This window comes from Urocampus carinirostris, chromosome 20, assembly GCF_059441175.1.
Source record: "Urocampus carinirostris isolate Australia breed hairy pipefish chromosome 20, RoL_Ucar_1.0, whole genome shotgun sequence".
Taxonomy (NCBI): Eukaryota; Metazoa; Chordata; class Actinopteri; order Syngnathiformes; family Syngnathidae; genus Urocampus; species Urocampus carinirostris.
Window position 1 is genome coordinate 26,858,416 of NC_142368.1, and position 21,868 is coordinate 26,880,283.

Genomic DNA, 21,868 nt, shown 5'->3' on the forward strand with positions numbered 1-21,868 from the left:
AGTGATGGATGCCAACCGCCGTAAAACCCGAAGAAGAAGAATTTCCGCATTTGCTAACTACAATGCAAACTCCACTTCAACCGGTGAAAGGCAATTGAACTGACTGACCCTATAACTAATCATATTCATTGTGGTTTTCACAATGGAATAAATTATTCATATTTTTAAAGGGCTTAGAAAAAATATTGGAGATTTGGAGTGACTTCGCATTGTTTCCCCCCTATCTTAAACCAGGACAGTTAATATCCCTTTGTGTTAAAGGAGTTATCCGGAAACGTATCCAATTCCTGTACGACAAAAGACCACAATTTCAAGATTTTTAATTGGTTATAGAAATACACCAGTAAGTATTTATTATATTTTTTTATTTACACGTTTATCCTTCTTTTGTGAAAGTGCAGTACCTCGCTAGTTTACTCCTCACGTGAACAGCTGTCAATAAATGGAATCAGAAGCTCCCTATTTTAGACGCGTTTACAAAGGTGTGACTTTTGATAAGTTGTAATCTATATATTGCTATTGCATTTGGTTTATGTCCACCTTTCATTAAATTTGTAAATATACAATTCAGTACTGTAATGGGGAATTTTTATTGAGTCAACAACACCCGGGCACTTTCAATGGGTCACGTGACTCACTTTTATCAAACTAAATTTCACAGGAATAATGTCTGCGAGTCCTGTGGTACTTCGTTTGGTGGCCTCGGCTTATAAAGTTGCTGAGAAGGCTGCAGACATAGTGAGGAAAGTGCTTCACCGTGGAGATCTGGGCATTGTGGAAAAGGTAAGAGATATGCAAAGAAATTTGTCAAAATCGAGACTAACTTTGTCCCTATTATCTATGCAGGAGGGGGCTCATGATCTGCAGACGCTTGCAGACAGACTTGCACAACGTAGCATCTGCGCTTCACTCTCCAGGCGTTTCCCGAAAATCACCATAATTGCAGAGGAGGTCAGTGATATAGACTCCAGTTTACCTGCGTGCCTGATTTATAAACACAAATCTTTGCAGGAACTCCAAGATGAGGAGATTACAGAAGACCTGATTGAAAACGGTCAGGAAGAAGAGATTCTTCAAAAAGTCTGTCCGGCAGAATATTGCGGAGTAAAGGAAGAAGAGGTAAAGAGCACTGCTAATTGGGTTGCTATTTAAATTTCAAAGTCGAGAGATTTATTATGGGCAGCATGGCGGCTGAATGGTTAGCACATCCGCAGCACAGTTCTGAGGTCATGGGATCAAACCTTCCTGTGTGGAGTTTGCATGTTCTCCTCGTGTTTGCGTGGGTTTCCTCCAGGCACCACGGGTTCCTCCCACATCCAAAAACATGTATTTCAGGTTAATTGGCAGTCCAAATTGTCCCTAGGTGTGAATGAGCAAGTGAGATGTCTGTCTCTGTGTGCCCTGCGACTGGTTGGCAACCAGTTCAGGGTGTACCCTGCCCACTGGCCAAAGAAAGCTGGTATGGGCTCCAGCACCCCTGCGACCCTACTGAGGATATGCAGTGCAGATAATGGATGGATGGATGGAGTTTTATTGTGTTGGTATTTGTGTTAAGGTCTTGTTGTCAGAACCTATATTAAATCTGTCAAATATGCATTCCAAAAATCATGAGTGTTTTTTACAGTTTATTTAAGCACTGTAGTTTTATGTAATCACATTATTGCTACGTTGAATTCATTTTACTAAGCTTCTATCTAATAATATAAAAAACTGGTAACTGATCAGACATTACAATTTTTTGTTTCTGTTTTTCCAAAATGTTAGCTAGTTGTGTGGGTGGATCCAGTGGATGGTACTAAAGAGTATACAGAAGGTGAGTACACATTGTACAAATTCTTTAACCACATTAACAGCAAAACGTTCTTACCGTAATTACCGTACTATAAGCCCCTACTTTTTTTCCTACATTTTAAACACTGTGGCTTTAAATACGGTGCTCTTTTTCGCGATGTGGACGGTCACAATGATTTCGGTGGTGACTTTGGACCCGTGCCGGGCTCTTTCCGCGTTTCTCCCCAGCTGTGATGCCTGTCGGGCCCCTGATATGACACTGAGGCAGGTCGCCTCAGCTGGCGCCTAGCAGCTGGCTTAGAACTGCTGCGAACCACGAAAAAAAACCACCTGTAATATCTTTCTGCATTAATACTTAAGGAAATGGCGAGCATACAATTACACATACAAAACATTACAGTGACGTCTGTAAACATTTGTTCAAGAGAACTAAGTCCATGTTTTTGCCAACCTTAAGTATGTAATACATAGCAACAAACTGGAGGTTTGACAGTAGTTACTTTATTCAATATTTACAACATACTCACAATATTTTGTCTTTTGTACCAACAAATCAAGTCCTCAATTTATACATCCAAATTGAACAGCAGTTGAAGTTATCTATCAAAAAGGCCACACTTTTCCCTTTGTATCATGTGTCCCAATGTCAGATCGCTGGAACTTCCTTTAATCCACAGGGAACCATGACAAACGAATGCAATTTGGTTCATTACCACTTTCAGTTTTTTTTCATGAAGTACCGTATTTTCCGCACTATAAGGCGCACCTAAAAGCCTTTATTTATTTTTTTCAAAAGCTGACCATGCGCCTTATAATACAGTGCACCTTATATATGGATCAACATTAAGTCGCAAAGTCTTGCAATTAAAGCTAGCAGCCGCCGACTCGATTTCCCCCCAAAGGCGAAGTCGTCCACGGTGTATGCTGGGATTTATATACCGGCGTTTAAATTTCCTAACCAATGTGTCAATCATCATTTGAATCAGTCACTATTGGCTAAAGTTATTCGGAGGTAAAGGGGGTGGATCCTTTTTATCATTTACAGGCTCGCATAGGCTAAAGGGGTGAAACAAAGCCTGCAATTGGCCAAAAAAGATGAATGTGAATCACATGTTGGGTTGCACTACGGATTAGAGAAAACAATTTTTACTTTTCTGTATTTGTAAATATTTTACTCTCCTGGATTTACTACACTCACGGTTGTAAGAAGACCATGGTTACGTATCATTAATGAACATGAAGGCTGCAAAAAGAACTTAGGTGAGCAATGCGGCTTTATATTTTCCCGGTATCTTGTTTTAGAACGATCCTGATGTTTCTGTGATGAGTCTATTTTTAAACTAAATTCAATTCTAAGTGTTTATTGTCATATGCACAGTAAAGAACCCAGTTTCCCTGCACAATAAAATTCTTACTTTGCTGTCCACACAGTTGCCAGCAAAAATTAAAATGGAAACTAAGAAATGTTTTTTGGTGACATCGTAGAGACACTGTTTCCGTACATGTCTGAGACATGTATTTGCTTCTTTGCAAGCTTTCGGAATGTTAAGGGGGTAATAAGTTTGACTGAACTATCTGACTGTTTTGTCGACGTTCCCATTGTAGCGCCTTATAAACCGGTGCGCCTTATGTATGGAAAATATAGGACCAAAAACTATTTTTGGGGGGTGCGCCCTATAACCCGGTGCGCCTTATACTGCGGAAAATACGGTAGTAAATATGTGCTCTGCTGTGAAATCGCCATCTTGAATAGTCACATGATCTAAAACACGTGACCTAGGCAAATTAGGGGTGGGAGAGGAAAATAGGGCTGCTGAAAACATCACTCTCCACTGGTCCCTCATTCCTTCTACCTAATGAGTTTTCCCTGAACGGCTGTCTAAAAGGTAATAGATAAAAGCAAATAGGCGTGGTGGGAAAAAAAGTATGTGGGCTGAATTTTGATCTACTTTGTGTATAACTAATACTTAATAAAGATGATATTTAACATTTTCAAGGACACCTCAAACAATGCACCCCACCGTCAAGCCTGCACCTTTAAATCTGGTGTGGCTCAAACAAAGACGAAATTGAGATTTTTTTTTTAAATTTGTGTATGCAGTTTTTAATCAGGTACGATCTTTAGTCTACAGTTTACAGTACTTAAAATTATGATGCTTCAATATTGAGTTCTATAATACTGCGTGACATTGCGTGCTCAGGTCTCTTGGATAACGTGACGGTCCTGATCGGCATCGCCTACGCAGGCCGGGCCATTGCAGGCGTCATCAACCAGCCTTTCTACAACTACCAGGTCCAGACCCAACCAAACGACCGTGATTCTTTTCCATGCATGCTTCACTCATATCCTGACCAATCTCTCGGCAGCTCGGGCCCGGAGCGTGTTTGGGGAGGACCATGTGGGCAATACTGGGGCTGGGTGCTTTCGGCATTGAGCAGCGAGAGGTGGCCGGGGACAGACGTATCGTGACCACCACCAGGTCCCATAGCAACAAGCTAATAACTGACTGTGTCAATGCAATGGAACCGCATGAGGTTATAAGAGTTGGCGGGGCAGGGAACAAGGTAAGATTGCTTTGATTTGCTGTGTTAAGGGCAGTGTTGGGTGCATTAGTGAAAAGAAAAGTTATTAATTACTTCATTCAAAAAGTAATTTCCAGATTAATGATTTGTAAAAGTAGTGCCTTACTCTGAAAGTAGCCATCTATTCAGAAATTACCATATATACTAGGAGTGGGACTAAAAAACTATTCATGTATATATCGTGATTTTATTTTGGGCGTTTTTTAAAATTGCCGTTTCTCCCTGGAATCTATTCTTTTTACGTCATTTCTGGTGCGTAAAAATGCAGGTAGCAATTGGGCTGTTGCAAATATGACATATTAGTCTGATGGCAACTGTTTTTCCTATTCGTGAATATTTTTCACCTTCGCGATAAGAGCTTTTTTTTCTTTCCACTCCCCTTTGTGATCACTCAGGACTCGGATGTCGAGGAAATTGCATCAACTTGTAGAGACGCAGGTGCACAGATGAGAAGAAATACCATAATTTCAACACACACTTAGTGATAACAGCAGCAGAGCAGATACATGTCTGCTTCTTTTTAAGTTTGAAGATTTCAATCAATTTAAAGTGAATGCATCTAACACCAGCAGACAAATATCTGTTTTTTGAACTTCTTGGGCTTTGAAAACAAAAACTGGTAAACAGTAAAAGAACGTATATAACTAATCAAACATAGTTTCTCTTAGAAACATAAAAACAATTGCACAGCTTAAGCTTTTTTAACTTGACATCAACTTGAATATGAACTTGTACACTTAAAATTGTTTTGCTTATCAAACGTGTACGGCATGTCTCTGAACGCTGATTTGTCAACCGTATCGAACAGCAATTCAGTAGCAATGTACTTTGTGATACAATCTGTTAGCGTGTGTTAGCTCCTTTCACTGACACCTTTTTGAAACAAACTTAACCAAGTGCTTCTTCTGTATTTTGATGCTTACCACTGTTGCTCGGTATAAACCCACAATGTGTTCAAAATACCAAAGAGGTACGTGCTTTAAAATCTCAAAGATGCGCCGCCCTAACAGATAGCCGATGTGTGTCAATTTTGCACTTAATTATTGAAAAGTTGAGTCAAAGACCTTACGACCTGTTGCCTCACCTGTGCACTGTTCCTCCAAATGTTTTAACCTTAAGAGTTGAAATGGTGGACTGTGGCATTTGTTTTAAAAAAGGAACAAAATGTGAATAATGAATTTTGTTTATTTTTTTACATGATTTCTTGATTATTACAGTGCTCTTCTTTATTCAGGTATTTAGTATTAATATTAAGCCGATATTATCATTATAACATATAATGCTGAGGGATTTTTTCTTGTTTGAACATTATTCATGATTTATTTTCCCATAAGTGAATAATTTGAGTTGCTTGTTTTTTTAGGAAAGATAAATAATAAATAAATTAAATCGCAATCATCAATTATATTTAATAGTGATGCAATCGAATTATGACCAAAGCATATCGTTACACCCCTAATGTATACTCACATTGAAGCCGACCACCTAAAACTGTTTTAAAATGGCCACATGATAAAATAGAAGAAATGTATACATCAACCTGTTGCAGCAGTGAAGCCTTTATATTTCTTTGACTCGCTTGTCCAATCTTGAGACCTTGCAAACGAACACTTAGTCGAGACACTCCATATCCGTTTTGTTTCTGTGCGTCAAACCACTCAAATATCTTCTTTGTTTCTAGGTACTGTCCAAGATGTTTCTTTTTTCTCAAGGCATGGTGTGTTGCAAAAATAAATGTACAAATAAAAACATAACAAAATGCAGCACACTTTTACTGTAAATTCTGTGCTCACATCTTTGTCTGATTTTGTTGTTCCTGTCATGCCCCCCCCCTCGCCACTCGCTGCCTAACATTCGCTACTAGTGACTCACAACCAAATTGGTGCATATAAACTAACCCTCTGATTTCAGTTATTTCATTTTACAGTTGTAAATACAGCTTAGATGGAAGTATAAATGGTGGGGGAGAATATCTTCATTACGTTAAATTCAGCGTCCTCATACTATGTGCTTGAGACGGCGCCACCGTAACTTCAGTTGTGCAATGTCTAGCCTTCTTAACAGCTCTTGATGCATTTGACATTGTATATTACTTTGAGCGAATGGGGAACATTAGGTAACGAGTGAACACTGTCACTTCTGAACTGCTTTCATTAAGTAGCGGAGAAACGCAACAGCTGAGTTACAAAATTCGATTAATAGCGCGTTACAGTACCCGTTAGCAACGGTTAAGGGCTACCCAGGTTGTTTTAGTTATGGTATAAATCAACCACAATTGGAAAAAAAAAACATTTTATCAGAGTTGTCTTTCTGCAGATCATCCAACTTATTGAGGGTAAGGCATCCGCTTATGTCTTTGCGAGTCCAGGAACAAAGAAGTGGGACACGTGCGCCCCTGAAGTTCTTCTGCATTGCTTTGGAGGCATGGACTATAAATTCAGAACTACATTCCTGAATGTCACTCATGCTATTGACATCGGTGTGTGTTTTTGTTTATTAACTTTGCCTGCCAGGTAAACTGACGGACATGCACAATAAGTCGTACCCCTACGACGCTGACGTGAAGCGCGTTAACTCGGCCGGCGTTCTGGCGACTCTGGGAAACCACGAGTCCTACGCCCGCAGGGTGCCCCAGTCGGTGCTGCAGGCCCTCAAGTCCGACTGAGGTGTGTCTTGTACTTCATAGTTCATATTTATTGAGTTTTATTCTGGTAGGTTGGTTAGCTCAAGCCTAACTGGGCAGAATATTAGGGTTCAAGTCCAGCTACTGCAGCCTGCTGTGTGGAGTTTGCATGTTCTCCCCGTGCTTGCGTGGGTTTCCTCCGGGCAATCCGTTTTCCTCCCACATTCCAAAAACATGCATGTCTGGTTAATTGGCCGGTCCAAATTGTCCCTAGGTGTGAATGGGCGAGTTCTCTGTATGCCCTGCGACTGGCTGGCAACCAGTTTAGGGTGGCCCCTACCCACTGCCCGAGGACAGCTGAGATGGGCTCCAGCACCCACGCGACCCTACTGAGGATAAGCGGTGCAAATAATGGATGGATGGATGGATAACTATTCCAGACACTCAAATACTAGGATATACGGTTATGTGTATTTACTACAGATTTGTGTTACACTTGTCTTAATGCTTGTTTGCAGCCAGCCAACCATTATCACAAAAATGTTACCTATTACTAAAAGTGTAATACAATATATTTATTAATGTATAACCCGCATTAGCGTATAACGGGCACCCCATTTTTTTAAATTTAAATCAGTATAAAATTGTTGTTTTTTGTTTTGTTTTTTGTTGTTGTTTTTTTTAAACTCTGCTCAAACTTGATGTTATGAGAAACCAACCCGTGTTGCGCTTAACCAGTGGCCCACCAATTGGATAGATGAGGTACAAAAAGACTTTCGATTTTATCTAATCCTTACATTATTTTTATTCACAGAGCCAAAGAGTGGTGTTAGTTTGGTTGTGCATTTCACAGGTTACAATGACAATTTTTTTATATTATTTTATTTTAGGAGTTGTAAAACTTTTGAATATGTGCGGCCATGATTAAAATCATTTATTAACAATGTAAACTATGAAACCAATACCAACATAAAATGTACAATATATTTTTTTAATGTAATCATTGATGTTTTTAGACTGATCAATCATTGCACAAATACGGTAAAACATTGTGTTTATTGTGTCATTCAAACTTTGAGTTCTTTTTTTGGGTAAAAAAAATGTGCATTATATGCGAATAAATACAGTAATTGTCAAAAGCTACAATAAACCTATAGTTCTTAAGTGAAACAGCGATTTTGTTTAAATTCCTATTAAATTATTGGTAGTATATTTTGGTTCCTCTTTGCATCAAAGTTTGTTATGTTTGATTACTGACTGTTTAAAAATAATAATCATATTTTTTGTTGTTTGTTACTCTTTGAGGAAGAAGTTTGGACACCAAGACCATATACACTACTAATTTGCATATTTATCTTGCCTATTAAATATAATTAATTCAAAAGTGTGAATTGTTCCTTATTGTCTCAACAGTTGTGCAAAATTGGTTGTATTTAAAGACATAAAATCGGTGTTGTATAAGGTGGTCCTTATTTATAATATTTTTTATATATATATATATATATATATATATATATATATATACACACACACACACATTTCCAACTCTTGTGCAGTAAACCAACATTTCCATTCATGAAAAAACAGTAAGCTCTTAAATTAAATACACTTTAATACAAGAAAGAAATATTTAAACTTCAAATGAAATATATTTACAAAACAAGTACCCTTTAAAATGTTATCCAATTTCAAACCACTACAATCCCGTTGCCTTCATTTCTACCGGTAATTCGGACTTTCGTCTATTAGATAGAAGGAAGAAGCTCACCAACCAGCTGGAAGTGATGCCCACCAGTAAACTAACCACTCCAACGACCACCGGAAGCCACAGCGGCTGTGGAGTTGGGCAACGGATCAATAATGCTGTCGTCATGCTGCTTGGTAACATTGTGGTGTGCGAGGCGGGGGTTGTGCTTTTCACAGGTAGACTGGGTGCACTGTTGACTTTGGTGAAGATGAAGGGGCTAGCCTGTGGGGAAGTGTGTATTTTAGTCTTAATTAGCATAAAAATAATCTGTTGCTGTATCACGGTTTACTTTTGGTGGATTGTGTTCTGCAGCAGACAACACACAGCAAATGCTATCACGGAGGCGCGTCGCCGAGGGCTTTCTGTGTGTGTTGGATGGGTGTGACTGTGTCTGCCACTGTGATAGGCCGGTGTATGCTGTCAGTCAAATAGCCTGGCGGTCGCACAAGTCGATAGATCCACCCAAAAATAAACTGCGTAGCACAGCTTGGGCTAGTAGTTTAGCGGCTCATTACACTGAAAATAAATTCATCAATTAAATTGGATTGATCTCCCCGGGTGCTCTGTAGAATATAACAAGGTCCGGGAAGAGAACAAAGCAGAGAAACGAGGTGGCATCGTGAGATAAAACAAAAGCGGGGCTTCAGGCCCGGCCTCCTGCTGCGGCGATGTAACAAACAACCCCTACCAAGCCTGTAACGCACAACTGCTGGGTCCATTACCCATAAAATGAATGACCTGGAACTACAACTCGAGGGAAACCTCTACATTCGTGACTCTTGTATTTTAATCAGCACGGAGACCTGGCTCAAACCGAGAATCCTGATTCTAGCGTGCGGCTAGCCAACTGCTCTCTAAATCACTGTCTTAACACTGAAAGGAGAAGCCCTTTAATTGGGTTGTACTTTTGTATAATGACAGCGAAGATCATTCAATTAACTGCATTTCTGTGTTTTTATATATATATATATATATATATATATATATATATATAGGGATCAGAATTTTCCGCGGATTTCCGCTGTTTTTGAACCCCAAAGGTCATTCCCGTAAATTGTCTAAATTCGATGAGAAAATATTTTGGGGGGGTGAGGTACGATACGTTAATGTTTCATCACCCCAAGTTAGCAGTTAGAGATCGCGAGAAAAATCGGCAAAAAGAAGCGCAGCGCATTAGATCTATAACACACAACAAATAAATCGACTCCTACCATTGGTCGATAGGTTCGCTGATAACCAATCAGCGGAGCTTTTGTTCAGAGCATTGGCTTTCTCAAACATGGCGCTCCTTCCGGTCTTTTCAAACGGTGAAATGAGTGTTTGAAAAAGTAAATATGAAAATACTAAGAAAAGAAGACGAGGCTTTTGTCTCCGAGATTGATAAATGAATCAAGAATAAATTTAAGTGGTCATGGCTGGAGAAGACTGTCACAGACTGACATGTATTTTCTTTAAGCATGTTCAGTTTGTGCATTCTATTTTCAAATTAATGATGAATGGTTATTAATGTATATATTTTCATATATATTGTTGATTAGTAGCTAAATACAAGGTCCATCTTCATCATCAAAACACAACAACAATGGTGATGGTTGTAACATTGTAATCCCCCAATTGTTTTAAACATCTTAAAACTGAAAAAAATACATGGTTTCTGTTTTGTTGGATTTAATTCATTCTAGTGCAATTTTCACAAAGCAAATAAGATAAATGCCGTTGGCTTCGGGTGGGTTTGCCCCCCACCGGGCCCCGCCCTGGACCTGGCCGGGGCCTGCGGCCCCTGGACCCTGGCTATTTCAGCTGAAAATGAAAATCTCCCTTCTGATCCCTGTATATATATATATATATATATATATATATATATATATATATATATATATATATATATATATATATATACCATAAATGTTACTGATATTCAGTAAATAAATAAATGTTTTACTTTGTGGGTTTATTGACCATCGCAGGTTTTTTGGGGAAGGCGACCCTGCAAAAAACGAGGGGTTACCGTATCTTTATTTTTCTTGTTCTTATTGGCATCATCCATGGGATAAACTTAGTAGATGACTTTAACAACTGTATTTTTTTTTATTGATACAGTTTCCGTAATTACCTCATAGCTTTTCTTATTATGTGATCTAATCTTAAGAGTTTTTTGCTGTTATTTCCTTAACCAACTATTGATAACAGTATTGACCTGACTAAATGCCGAGCGACAATTTTTAATGCTTTTTATCTGATACGTTACCTCAGTAGGACAGTGTATCTTGGAGCGGTCGTATGTGAAGTTATTATAAGCCTGTTTGTGGCCTACAGGCTCCAACTGTTGTGGGAGGAAAATCACTTAAAAATGTGAGGACAACATTATTCTAAGAAAATTAATTGAAGGACTACTCGCCATGTTGTTCCAAAGCCCTATGGCCATCTCTGCATGAGCTCGCTCGCTGATGTGAAAACAGTCGATTGAGAAAAAAGTTGTGTCTGCCTCTCCTTCCTTGAAAAAAAACCCAACACATTAAGCTTACTTATTATTTTAATTTATTTTCAAGTTTTCCACATTGAATTTCATTTACTTACGCCAATAAAAGGTATGAAGGAATTGTGTAAAAATGGCTGAAGAACGACTGCAAAGTCTTCTTTCCCATCATAACGAGATCCAGAAATGAGATTATTGATTTCAACCTAATGAGGGAAGAAAGTTTCAGTGGCGTTACAAAATCATGCTTTAAAGCAGGTGTCAGGAACTTATGGCTCCCAAACCATATATGTCTCTTTTCATGAGTACATATGCCACAGAAATACATTTTTCTCCTGCGCAATACTTTGTAGCATTCCAAAGTCAGGGGATTACAACTCAATTTCGGTATAGGCAAAGCCGAAGCAACAATTGATTCAGTCAGAGTGTCACACTTTCATACCCTGCTTTGGCAGTATGTCGCTAAGAAACGTTTTAAATGGAAGACCATTAAACTACAGGGAGTGCAGAATTATTAGGCAAATGAGTATTTTGACCACATCATCCTCTTTATGCATGTTGTCTTACTCCAAGCTGTATAGGCTCGAAAGCCTACTACCAATTAAGCATATCAGGTGATGTGCATCTCCGTAATGAGAAGGGGTGTGGTCTAATGACATCAACACCCTATATCAGGTGTGCATAATTATTAGGCAACTTCCTTTCCTTTGGCAAAATGGGTCAGAAGAGGGACTTGACAGGCTCTGAAAAGTCAAAAATAGTGAGATATCTTGCAGAGGAATGCAGCACTCTTAAAATTGCCAAGCTTCTGAAGCGTGATCATCGAACAATCAAGCGTTACATTCAAAATAGCCAACAGGGTCGCAAGAAGCGTGTAGAAAAACCAAGGCGCAAAATAACTGCCCGTGAACTGAGAAAAGTCAAGCGTACAACTGCCAAGATGCCACTTGCCACCAGTTTTGCCATATTTCAGAGCTGCAACATCACTGGAGTGCCCAAAAGCACAATGTGTGCAATACTCAGAGACATGGCCAAGGTAAGAAAGGCTGAAAAACGACCACCACTGAACAAGACACACAAGCTGAAACGTCAAGACTGGGCCAAGAAAAATCTCAAGACGGATTTTTCTAAGGTTTTATGGACTGATGAAATGAGAGTGAGTCTTGATGGGCCAGATGGATGGGCCCGTGGCTGGATCAGTAAAGGGCAGAGAGCTCCAGTCCGCCTCAGACGCCAGCAAGGTGGAGGTGGGGTACTGGTATGGGCTGGTATCATCAAAGATGAGCTTGTGGGGCCTTTTCGGGTTGAGGATGGACTCAAGCTCAACTCCCAGTCCTACTGCCAGTTTCTGGAAGACACCTTCTTCAAGCAGTGGTACAGGAAGAAGTCCGCATCCTTCAAGAAAAACATGATTTTCATGCAGGACAACGCTCCATCACACGCATCCAAGTACTCCACAGCGTGGCTGGCAAGAAAGGGTCTAAAAGAAGAAAAACTAATGACATGGCCTCCTTGTTCACCTGATCTGAACCCCATAGAGAACCTGTGGTCCCTCATCAAATGTGAGATTTACAAGGAGGGAAAACAGTACACCTCTCTGAACAGTGTCTGGGAGGCTGTGGTTGCTGCTGCACGCAATGTTGATCGTGAACAGATCAAAGCACTGACAGAATCCATGGATGGCAGGTTTTTGAGTGTCCTTGCAAAGAAAGGTGGCTATATTGGTCACTGATTTGCTTTTGTTTTGTTTTTGAATGTCAGAAATGTATATTTGTGAATGTTGAGCTGTTATATTGGTTTCCCTGATGAAAATAAATAATTGAAATGGGTATACATTTGTTTTTTGTTAAGTTGCCTAATAATTATGCACAGTAATAGTCACCTGCACACACAGATATCCTCCTAAAATAGCTAAAACTAAAAAAGCCCCACTCCAACTTCCAAAATATTCAGCTTTCATATTAATGAGACTTTTGGGTTCATTAAGAACATGGTTGTTGTTCAATAATAAAATTAATCCTCAAAAATACAACTTGCCTAATAATTCTGCACTCCCTGTATGTATGTTCACTGTTGAGATAATTTATGATGAAGACTCACAGAGCAAACAGCAAATACCCCAAAATGCCAACAAACCACTTAGATGTTGGTTTAAGCTCAGGTAATTGTAATCTATGCAGTCCTTTGAGACATTTTTTGTGATTAAGAGCTATATAAATAAATGTGACCTGACTTGACTAGAACAATTTGATTGGGTGAGCGGAAAAGATGGGCGGATCCCTGCACACAGCACAAGGCACTCCCTTCTCTCTCTCGCTCAATGCAGCCTGCACCGAAGGTAAATACAATGACATCCTTATTGTTTGCAGTATTTTGTGATCATCATTTTTATGGAAGAACTTTACTTGCACCTTGTTTTGAAACCATTACTTAGGACAAAAATGACAGTCAAAATGAGCCCTGACACGCAAGTAAGCAAAAGAGAGGGAGACAAATTTAAATTGGTATATTGCCATGGGACACAGGCTCTGGTATTAATATTGTATAACCCTAACCCTAACTAATAATGTTGTATGGATTTGATCAAATCATCAAATAACACACAGTGAAATAAAATGTGCTGAAAAAATGGCTTTTTTCTGGAGAGCGGCTTTAGCGGTTTTGATGAATTTTGTCTCCGAACATATGGTGTGGCTCTTTCAAAACATTTTTTTAAATCACTTTACCTTTATGGCTCTTTGGGTCAAAGAGGTTCCCAACCCCTGCCATAAAGGGACAGTGTGTAATATTCAGTGACTCCTATTGATAAAAAAAAAAAAATCAGAAAAAAATGATTATTTGAATATTAGGCAATAATACATTAACTACCATACCAAGTTTATTTTTTATTTATTTTTTTAGAAATGTTTCAGAAAATTTGTATTTCTTTTGCATAGTGGAATCCCTTCCTTGAAGTCTGCCATGTTTGTCTGGTATCTTGGTCCTATGCTATGCTCTGTAGCGCTGTTTTTTGTTTGCATAAGGCATTACAGTGCCACCTAGTGGGTAAATGTTACACACTCTGACTTTAAATTGCATTAAAAAGCATTTATTCAGATACCCAGAAAATTGTTCCAAGAAAAGGTGAGAATAAAAGCTTGTTTCTGTGATCAAAGTCCAACTTGAAACACAAATGCCATCTAGTGGCAGAAAATTATCTCAATGCAGATAAATGGGCCAATAGTTAAGAATTTAACAGTTTAGTAAATAATTCTAAACCCAAAAGTAGCTCGAAAAAAGGAAGGCATGAATCAATAAATTTTTCATAACTATTGAAATCCTGTATAAATATGATTAAGAACTCTTAATGACTAAAAACCTGGAAATGTAAATTATTTTATTGGTGTGTGTATATAAAAAGTATTTTGTTTAGAAAATCAGAAACCTATTAAAACTACTGTACCTTTGGCCTTTTCCTGTTTGGATATAAAAAAAATACCTGATATTCGAGGTTGACATGTTTGATCTCTTGTATTTCTGGGGAGTTTTCACTTGGGTTGATAACACAAGGGCAAGAAGTTCTGCAATAGAAAGTGGGAAAAGTTTAAAACCGTTTATTAGCTGTAAATAACATAGAAATCTGACTTTGTTTATCAAACCTCTGAAGCAATTCGCATCCCAGAGTGTTTTTCTTGACTTGTTTTAATGTGTCTATCTCCATTATCTCCACTAGGTTGACCAAGAGCCTGGGTACCTACAAAAGCATAAAAGAAAAAGTGCTTTAAAGATTTACTAAGCCACCTAGTGTTTGGTTAACTTACCTCTTGGTAAAGTTTGTCCAAAGCAAGCTTTAGATTGTAACTGTAGTTCCTGGGTGACAGATTGTTCTACAGAAAACACAACGTTTTAGACTATCCATACCATGAATCAATTACGATCTAATTTGAGACTTACTTGGTCAGTACAATAATGACAAAGGTCATTTCCCCCTACAAATATTGTCAGGAGTTTCCAATCCATGTCAAAGTTGATGTCCTGTGTTGCCAAAATTGGTTACAGTAACAGCAAATTTGTAGGTGTCCAGAAAGTCAACTTGTTGGCGTTCTCACATTGTGTTCTCGCATGGCCTTTATGAGATCTTGGATTTGCTTGTGGATGTCCCTGTAACAGACCAATCGCAACCAATGTATATTTGTAGTCGGATTCTTAAAACGTTTCTGAAAGCATCATAGGCAAGTAAACCCTGGTACGTACGAGGTCTTTGCTCCAGCGCTGGCCATGTTGAAGCCCTTCTGTCTTGAACCTAGACCTTTGGAGTAACCCTTGAGGGCGGAGTTGAACTTTCGAAGAATGTCTATGAAAGGGTGGTGGAAAGAACAAATAGAAAGTTCTACCGGTTCTCCAGAGACATGTAAGTGGCATTAGACTTGTAATTAGCATACTTGGTATTGTTGTAACCGTCTCCAGAGTGTGGTCTCCTCCGATGCTTTGGGTAAGCATAACATATTGGCTTGAGTCATTTTTCCTTTGCGTGGCTTTGATGTACTTTTGTTTACCTCCAAGATATGCCCTTATATTCCCGAGTGAGCTCCAAAAGATTCTTCGCCCTAGCGCCGGTGCCAGCCTGCGTAGAGATGTTACACAAGGAAGGTGAAAATACAAATAGTCTATAGAATTTGGAGCAACTTAACGCAATCACTGACAGCTTATGTGAAAAACATTGGATGTCAATGACACGATGTTTTCAGTGCCAGTTGACGTCTAGCCTTTATTTTCTATTCATCATTTTACAATCGTCAGGTTTATCGAAGCAAATTTAAAGGTTTTAATAAGCTTGACACAAACCGTTATAGAGTCACCCACTGAAGCTACCACCTTGATGTCAGCCGGTCTGAGCTTGTGAACTGTAAAAACAGGCAAAGATTTTTGTGAACATCTACATCAGGGATCACCATCGCGGTGCCTCCTAAGAACAGCTAAGTGCTCTGAAACTTGCTCTCACTCACCAGTACGGGTTCATTGTGAGTTTCTAGTACAAATTTTTTTTGTCGTTGACTCAGTATATTTAACCCTACTTCCGATAAACAACCTAGTGATAACATAATAACATGATAAGTAGTTATTTAAGATATACATATCAAACTGAGTGCCCTTTGCACTAGTTACAAGAAGTGGCTCTCAGGTTAAAAAAGGTTGGAGATCCCTAAATAAATAGTCAGACAGCTGATTATTGCAGGTTTACTGTGTATTAATGTGACTGAACTGCTCACCGGAGGTTGGCACCGAATAAGATGGTGCAAGGTCCACACAGGAAAAGTTACTTCCCCAGTTCTGAAACAGCATGGCACTATTTTTATTTGTGTTTCTGACCAGAAACAACTATAGAAAATAACTTTGAGAAACATTCGTCATTGAAAATCCTTTTTTTTTTTTTTTTTTTTTTTGTGTCGTAGCAAAGGTGACTACTGAAAATATACTTGTTTGAGGAAGATTAGGTTTACAAAAGCCTGTAAGACTGAAACATGCTTAAAAGAAAAACTTACTGAATTAGGTGCCGGTTTTGGTGAAGGAGTAGCATACGTGTAATTACTGTTGCGATAGGTGCGGATAAATGGGGACGTCTGCAAAACAAAGTGAATGATTTGAACATTATGTTTCTCACAGACAGCAGTTTCCATTGACATTGCGATTTGCAAGGGTTCTCATCTATGTCAATTTCCATCTATGGCACTATTGCCAGATGTTCTCATTAAGGCAATGGAGTGAACTGTGAGTAATTTCCAAGGCATAGCCAATGAACTCTTACCTTTGAGGGACATTTGAGTTGGATGTCATTGGCAAAATCCTGAATGGAGGTTTTGTTTCCTAGCGGTTCCAGCTGGGAGAACATCAAAAGGGATCATTATTAACCATCTAACATGTCGGTGTTGTCGTAAAAACACTATTTTAATCCATCCTTAAACAAAGTAGGTGCGATTGATTCCTACCATGTTGTTCCACAAAGACCGAGCCATCTGAGTGTGGGCCTTCTGGCTTAGGTGGAAACAGTCAGCGCTGAAGTAAGAGCGATCAGGGCGGCCGTCCTGTGCCACAACAGATGTACATTGACAATACAGTCTTAAAAACATCAACAGTCATACTGACCGAGAGTCTAGGAACGATGATCTCTCTAAAGAATGGCTGGATGACCACGGTGAAGTCTGGCCGGGTGTCGTAACGCTTGGACTCCACCAGTTCGTTCACCATCAACTGCACAACATGGAACAGCAACAATGTTCAGTGGCACTATTTGAACATTGCAGTTTGACTCTCTGCTCTGCGTTACCTGATATTGTCTGTTAAGGTGCGCAAGCTTGTCCAATGAAGTAGATGTCGGCTTGGGTAATGTAACACAAGGGCAAATAATACTGCAGAAGAACAGAAATAGGTGGAAGCAGGGTTTGTATGGGTTGAAATCTTTGAAAATGCTTGAATTTGAATGTTATTCAAGGTCAGGAAATTGCTTGAATTTTGGGTGAAGTGCTTGAAAATGCTTGAAAATGTTTACATTGCCATGTTTTCTGGCAGTCGGACTTAATAGACCACACTTTTAAATGAAGGAAACATTTTTAAAAGTGTGTAAAAGTGATGCCTATGGTGGCTTTAGTCCTAATTATCAAGTTGTCATGTGAAGTGTTACTCCCCCGACTCTCTCATCCAAGAGAACAGGAATATCTGACTAGTCATGGAAATTGCATCCCTTTTCCGAGAGGCCTTCCATCCGGCTCTTAGGTTCCCAAACGGATCCTCAGATTTATTTATTTTGTTGTGATATATTAACAATAAGGATAAAATATTATGCACCAAATTATTTACTAATTAGTCATTTCATATTTTTCGCAGGCTGGAAAATATTCACAGATCTGCAAAATAAATTTTTTAAATGCAAAACAATTTTAGATTTTTACACACTGAACATATTAAAAGTCGAACAACAACACAAAATCCCTAAAAATGCAAAACTATAAAATATACATCACAATATACAAGTATTAACTCTTCCGTGTTATTTATAAATGCTAAAAATACCCCAAAAATATTTAAAATTCGATTTTAACCTATTCAGACACATATGTTCTAAATATATGCAACAAATATAAACTAAAGTAAAACTAACAGCAGAAGTCAGCAGTCTCTGAGATTTAAAGATTGAATGCACTCTGCTTCGGAGCAATCAATATCATTAAATGAGTCCAAATTCGGCTAATTTATCTGCTTTTTATTAGCACAGGTGTGGTGTCGTGTAATACACTCCCCTTCCTGCGGTGTCGCTGTATACCAATGTGCAGCCTTGTACTTGTGCTTGAGAACTACCGAGGAAGAAGTTAAGTAAACACTCTATGAATGTACCGTCCGTGCCTGTCTTGAATCCTACTACAACTCTACTACATACACAACATAATGGCGACGAGGATGACTTGTATCGGAATCTCACAACCCCCTGCTTTGCTTGAAACCCCGGGTGAGCCTATGATGTTGTACACCACGTGGATTCAGATTTTCGAAAATTACCTGCTAGCATTGACTGCAAACGACATGCCGGACAAACGAAAACGCGCACTACTGCTGCACTGTTTAGGCACAGAAGGGCAGAGAATTTTTCTTTCCCTTCCCGACACTGGCACTTCTTACAAATCCGCCTGTGATGCGCTAAAAACTTTCTTGTACCAAAGATGAATGTCGTGGCAAAGCGTAGCAAGTTCCGTCAGAGACCGGGCGAGACCACTGCTCAGTTCATTGCCGCATTGAGGGAATTAATTACTAACTGTGACTTTGGCACGTTTGCTGATGATATGATAAGGGATCAATTCATTGAGAAGATGTCCTCTTCGAGGATCAGAGAACGCTTGCTGTTGGAAACGGACTTAAAACTTGATAAAGCGATCACTATTGCTACACAAATCGAATCCGCTATGACAGAAGCTAAGGCTATTGCTCCTGTGCACGTGCCCGACGTCCCTGTGAAGCTCGTGCAACAAAGAGATAAAAGGAATCGGAGCAGCACGCATACACAGCGCTCGAGAGATAAAAGGAATCCACACAAAACCTGCTAACGTTGTGGCTCCAACTCTCATCTAGCAAATTACCCCAAATGCCCTGCTAAAAATGCAAAATGCAACCAATGTGGACGAATGGGACATTTAGGTAAAGTGTGCCGCAGCGCAATTCCTACTCGATCAGTGAGAGAAGTTACTGTCCCAGACCTTACTGTGTGTCATGTAGCCCCTACAGCTGCAGTCCCAAAGCGCCTTACGTGTACAGTTGCTCTCCATGCGAATGATGAACAGTCAATTACTACTGACTTGCTTGTGGACACTGGTTCAGCAGTCTTAATTCTGCCAGAGAGAATTTACAGACATTCATTCATGCGCGTGCCTCTCTCAAAGCCTACTGTACGCCTGGTGACCTACATGAAGAAGCCAATTCCAGTGTTGGGCTGTCTTCAACTTACTGCTACATACTGCAACCAGAGTGCACATATTGACTTCTACACAGTTCCTGACGGTACTCCACTACTGGGAATGGACCTGTTCACTGCACTTCGCCTTCACATACAAGATGGGCAGATTGCAACACCTGCCGCATCAGAGTTGAGTCACACTGTCAACACTACAAATGCTTTAGGCGTTGCTACAGGTTTTATACACAGAGTTAAAGTGCGTGCTGATGTGCCTCCAGTCCAGCAAAAGGTACGCAGACTCCCATATGCCGTGCGTTACAAGGTGTCGGAGGAGCTGACGAAACTGGAAACGAATATAAAAGCAGATTGTTTGTCACGTTTGCCTCTCCCCATCACAGACGACCCCGAGGAGATGGAGTTGAAGATGGTGGCTGCTGTGTCTCCTGATTTTGCTGCAGTCACTGCCGAAGAGCTCTCCAGTGCAGGTGAGGAATGTCTGGTGCTACAGAAGGTGCGACACTACATGCAGAAGGGATGGCCTCGTACTGCAAAAGCCCTTGACCCCCTCATCGTGCCATACTTCCGTGTGCAAAATGAGCTTGCCTTGCAGAACAGTGTCATTGTGCGTGGCACTCATCGTGTTGTGATACCACAACAGCTACAGGAAAAAATGATCCAACTTGCTCACGCTACACACCAAGGGATCATTCGCACAAAACAAAGACTGAGAGACTTGTACTGGTGGCCTGGAATGGATTCTCAGGTTGAGCTCGCCATCAAATCATGCACCACCTGCTTGCAGCATGACAAAACAGCAACCACACGTACTGCCCCATTACAGCCTGTGCCTACCCCAACTGCTGCCTGGGAAAAGGTTGCTGTGGACATTGTTGGTCCTATTCACTCTGCTCCTGCTGTTTGCCGCTTCGCCATCACCCTCATTGACTATTACAGCCGATGGCCTGAGATTGCCTTCTGCTCAAATGTTACTTCTGCCTCTGTTATGACTTTTCTTTCCATTGTGTTTAGCAGTGAAGGTAATCCAAAGGAAATTGTTACTGACAATGGCCCTCAGTTCGTGTCGACCGAGTTTGAAGCATTCCTTAGTGACAGGAACATCACACACCGTCGCAGCTCTGTGTACTACCCACAGGCCAACGGTGAAATTGAGCGTTTCAACAGAGTCTTCAAGGACTGTCTACAAACAGCCAACATCGAAGGTAAACCACTGAAAGCCTTCTTCACTGAGTTTTTACACACTTACAGAGCCACACCACGTGCCGTAACTTCAGTATCCCCCGCTAAACTGTTGCACGGTAGACCACTGAATACAAAGCTTCACATCACAGGTCTTTACTCCATGCGCCCCACTGCTGACAAAGGCAACATGCTACAAGACATACAAAACAAACAACGGAAGTCAAAACAATACACCGACAAACGTCGCAGTGCAAAATCACCCAGCTTCCAGATTGGCTCTGCGATTCGCATCCGCAAACCTGGAATCATTGCCAAAGGACACTCAAAGTTCACCAAGCCACTGACGGTGGTACCCCAAAAGGGTCCAGCCACTTATCTGCTGTCTGGTGGAAAGGTGTGGAATGCTTTCCACATTGCCCATTCCACCTGTGCTGCTGCTTCAGCGCCACAGCCTGCTTATGCTTGCCTCCTGCCAAGCAACCAAGGTGCTGAGCCACCTGAACCTGAAACTGTGCCCTCACCACATCCCTCTCCGAGTGCACCGCGAATATGACATGCTCCTGCATGGCTTCAAGATTACGTGTCTTTAAAAAAAAAAAAAAGATACAGAAAAGATGTGACGTTCAAAAAAAAAAAGACATGATGAATGTTCATTGTTTAAAAAATTGTCATGTTTGTTTATGATGTGATCTTCATACAGTCTGCTTAAGTTTACAAGGTTTACACACTTTTTGCTTCTCGATATTGACAGTATAGTTCCTTACATTATTGCTTACCTTTGATAAATATTTACCTCTAATCTAGTAATGAATATTGAAATGTATGTTTTCTATAAGCTCATACTTACCGAAGAGTTATTGCGTATTTCAGATTAATGCTACGGTTTGTGTCCTATTCTAACAAAAAAGGGAATATGTAGTGTCGTGTAATACACTCCCCTTCCTGCGGTGTCGCTGTATAACAATGTGCAGCCTTGTACTTGTGCTTGAGAACTACCGAGGAAGAAGTTAAGTAAACACTCTATGAATG

General features: G+C 40.0%; 3 protein-coding genes across 9 annotated transcripts in view; 2 read left to right on the forward strand and 1 right to left on the reverse strand.

The window, feature by feature from the left end:
• On the forward strand, positions 1–9,712 carry bpnt1 (bisphosphate nucleotidase 1). 7 transcript variants are annotated; one of them, XM_088324519.1, is made up of 10 exons: positions 8–343; positions 662–783; positions 847–951; positions 1,012–1,119; positions 1,765–1,813; positions 3,993–4,084; positions 4,159–4,356; positions 6,691–6,796; positions 6,888–7,040; positions 8,303–8,384. In XM_088324519.1, exons 2-9 carry the CDS (start codon positions 667–669, stop codon positions 7,037–7,039), a joined length of 927 nt encoding a protein of 308 aa, XP_088180645.1. In that variant the 5' UTR covers positions 8–343; positions 662–666; the 3' UTR covers position 7,040; positions 8,303–8,384. The 7 variants fall into 7 exon arrangements, with proteins under 7 accessions (XP_088180641.1, XP_088180643.1, XP_088180640.1 ...); XM_088324515.1 differs by lacking the exon at positions 8,303–8,384 and adding an exon at positions 8,747–9,712 and having other exon boundaries at positions 1–343; positions 847–1,119; XM_088324517.1 differs by lacking the exon at positions 8,303–8,384 and adding an exon at positions 8,751–9,712 and having other exon boundaries at positions 1–343; positions 847–1,119.
• LOC148346752 (phospholipase B1, membrane-associated-like) overlaps positions 8,675–21,868 on the reverse strand; it is a 27,863-nt gene continuing 14,669 nt past the window's right edge. The window contains exons 24-42 of the mRNA XM_088324512.1: positions 17,525–17,606; positions 17,344–17,448; positions 17,187–17,282; positions 17,006–17,077; positions 16,743–16,820; positions 16,470–16,530; positions 16,045–16,103; positions 15,756–15,823; positions 15,642–15,685; positions 15,454–15,553; positions 15,309–15,360; positions 15,154–15,234; positions 15,021–15,086; positions 14,859–14,953; positions 14,699–14,780; positions 11,322–11,426; positions 11,143–11,238; positions 10,993–11,067; positions 8,675–8,966 (exon numbers count right to left, since the gene is read on the reverse strand). Of these exons, the coding sequence (XP_088180638.1) occupies positions 8,694–8,966; positions 10,993–11,067; positions 11,143–11,238; positions 11,322–11,426; positions 14,699–14,780; positions 14,859–14,953; positions 15,021–15,086; positions 15,154–15,234; positions 15,309–15,360; positions 15,454–15,553; positions 15,642–15,685; positions 15,756–15,823; positions 16,045–16,103; positions 16,470–16,530; positions 16,743–16,820; positions 17,006–17,077; positions 17,187–17,282; positions 17,344–17,448; positions 17,525–17,606 (1,690 nt within the window). The 3' untranslated portion in view covers positions 8,675–8,693. The remainder of the gene's footprint in view (positions 8,967–10,992; positions 11,068–11,142; positions 11,239–11,321; positions 11,427–14,698; positions 14,781–14,858; positions 14,954–15,020; positions 15,087–15,153; positions 15,235–15,308; positions 15,361–15,453; positions 15,554–15,641; positions 15,686–15,755; positions 15,824–16,044; positions 16,104–16,469; positions 16,531–16,742; positions 16,821–17,005; positions 17,078–17,186; positions 17,283–17,343; positions 17,449–17,524; positions 17,607–21,868) is intronic.
• LOC148346753 (uncharacterized) lies at positions 18,111–21,750 on the forward strand. Its single transcript, XM_088324513.1, has 2 exons — positions 18,111–20,859; positions 20,989–21,750. Exons 1-2 carry the CDS (start codon positions 19,371–19,373, stop codon positions 21,390–21,392), a joined length of 1,893 nt encoding a protein of 630 aa, XP_088180639.1. The 5' UTR covers positions 18,111–19,370; the 3' UTR covers positions 21,393–21,750.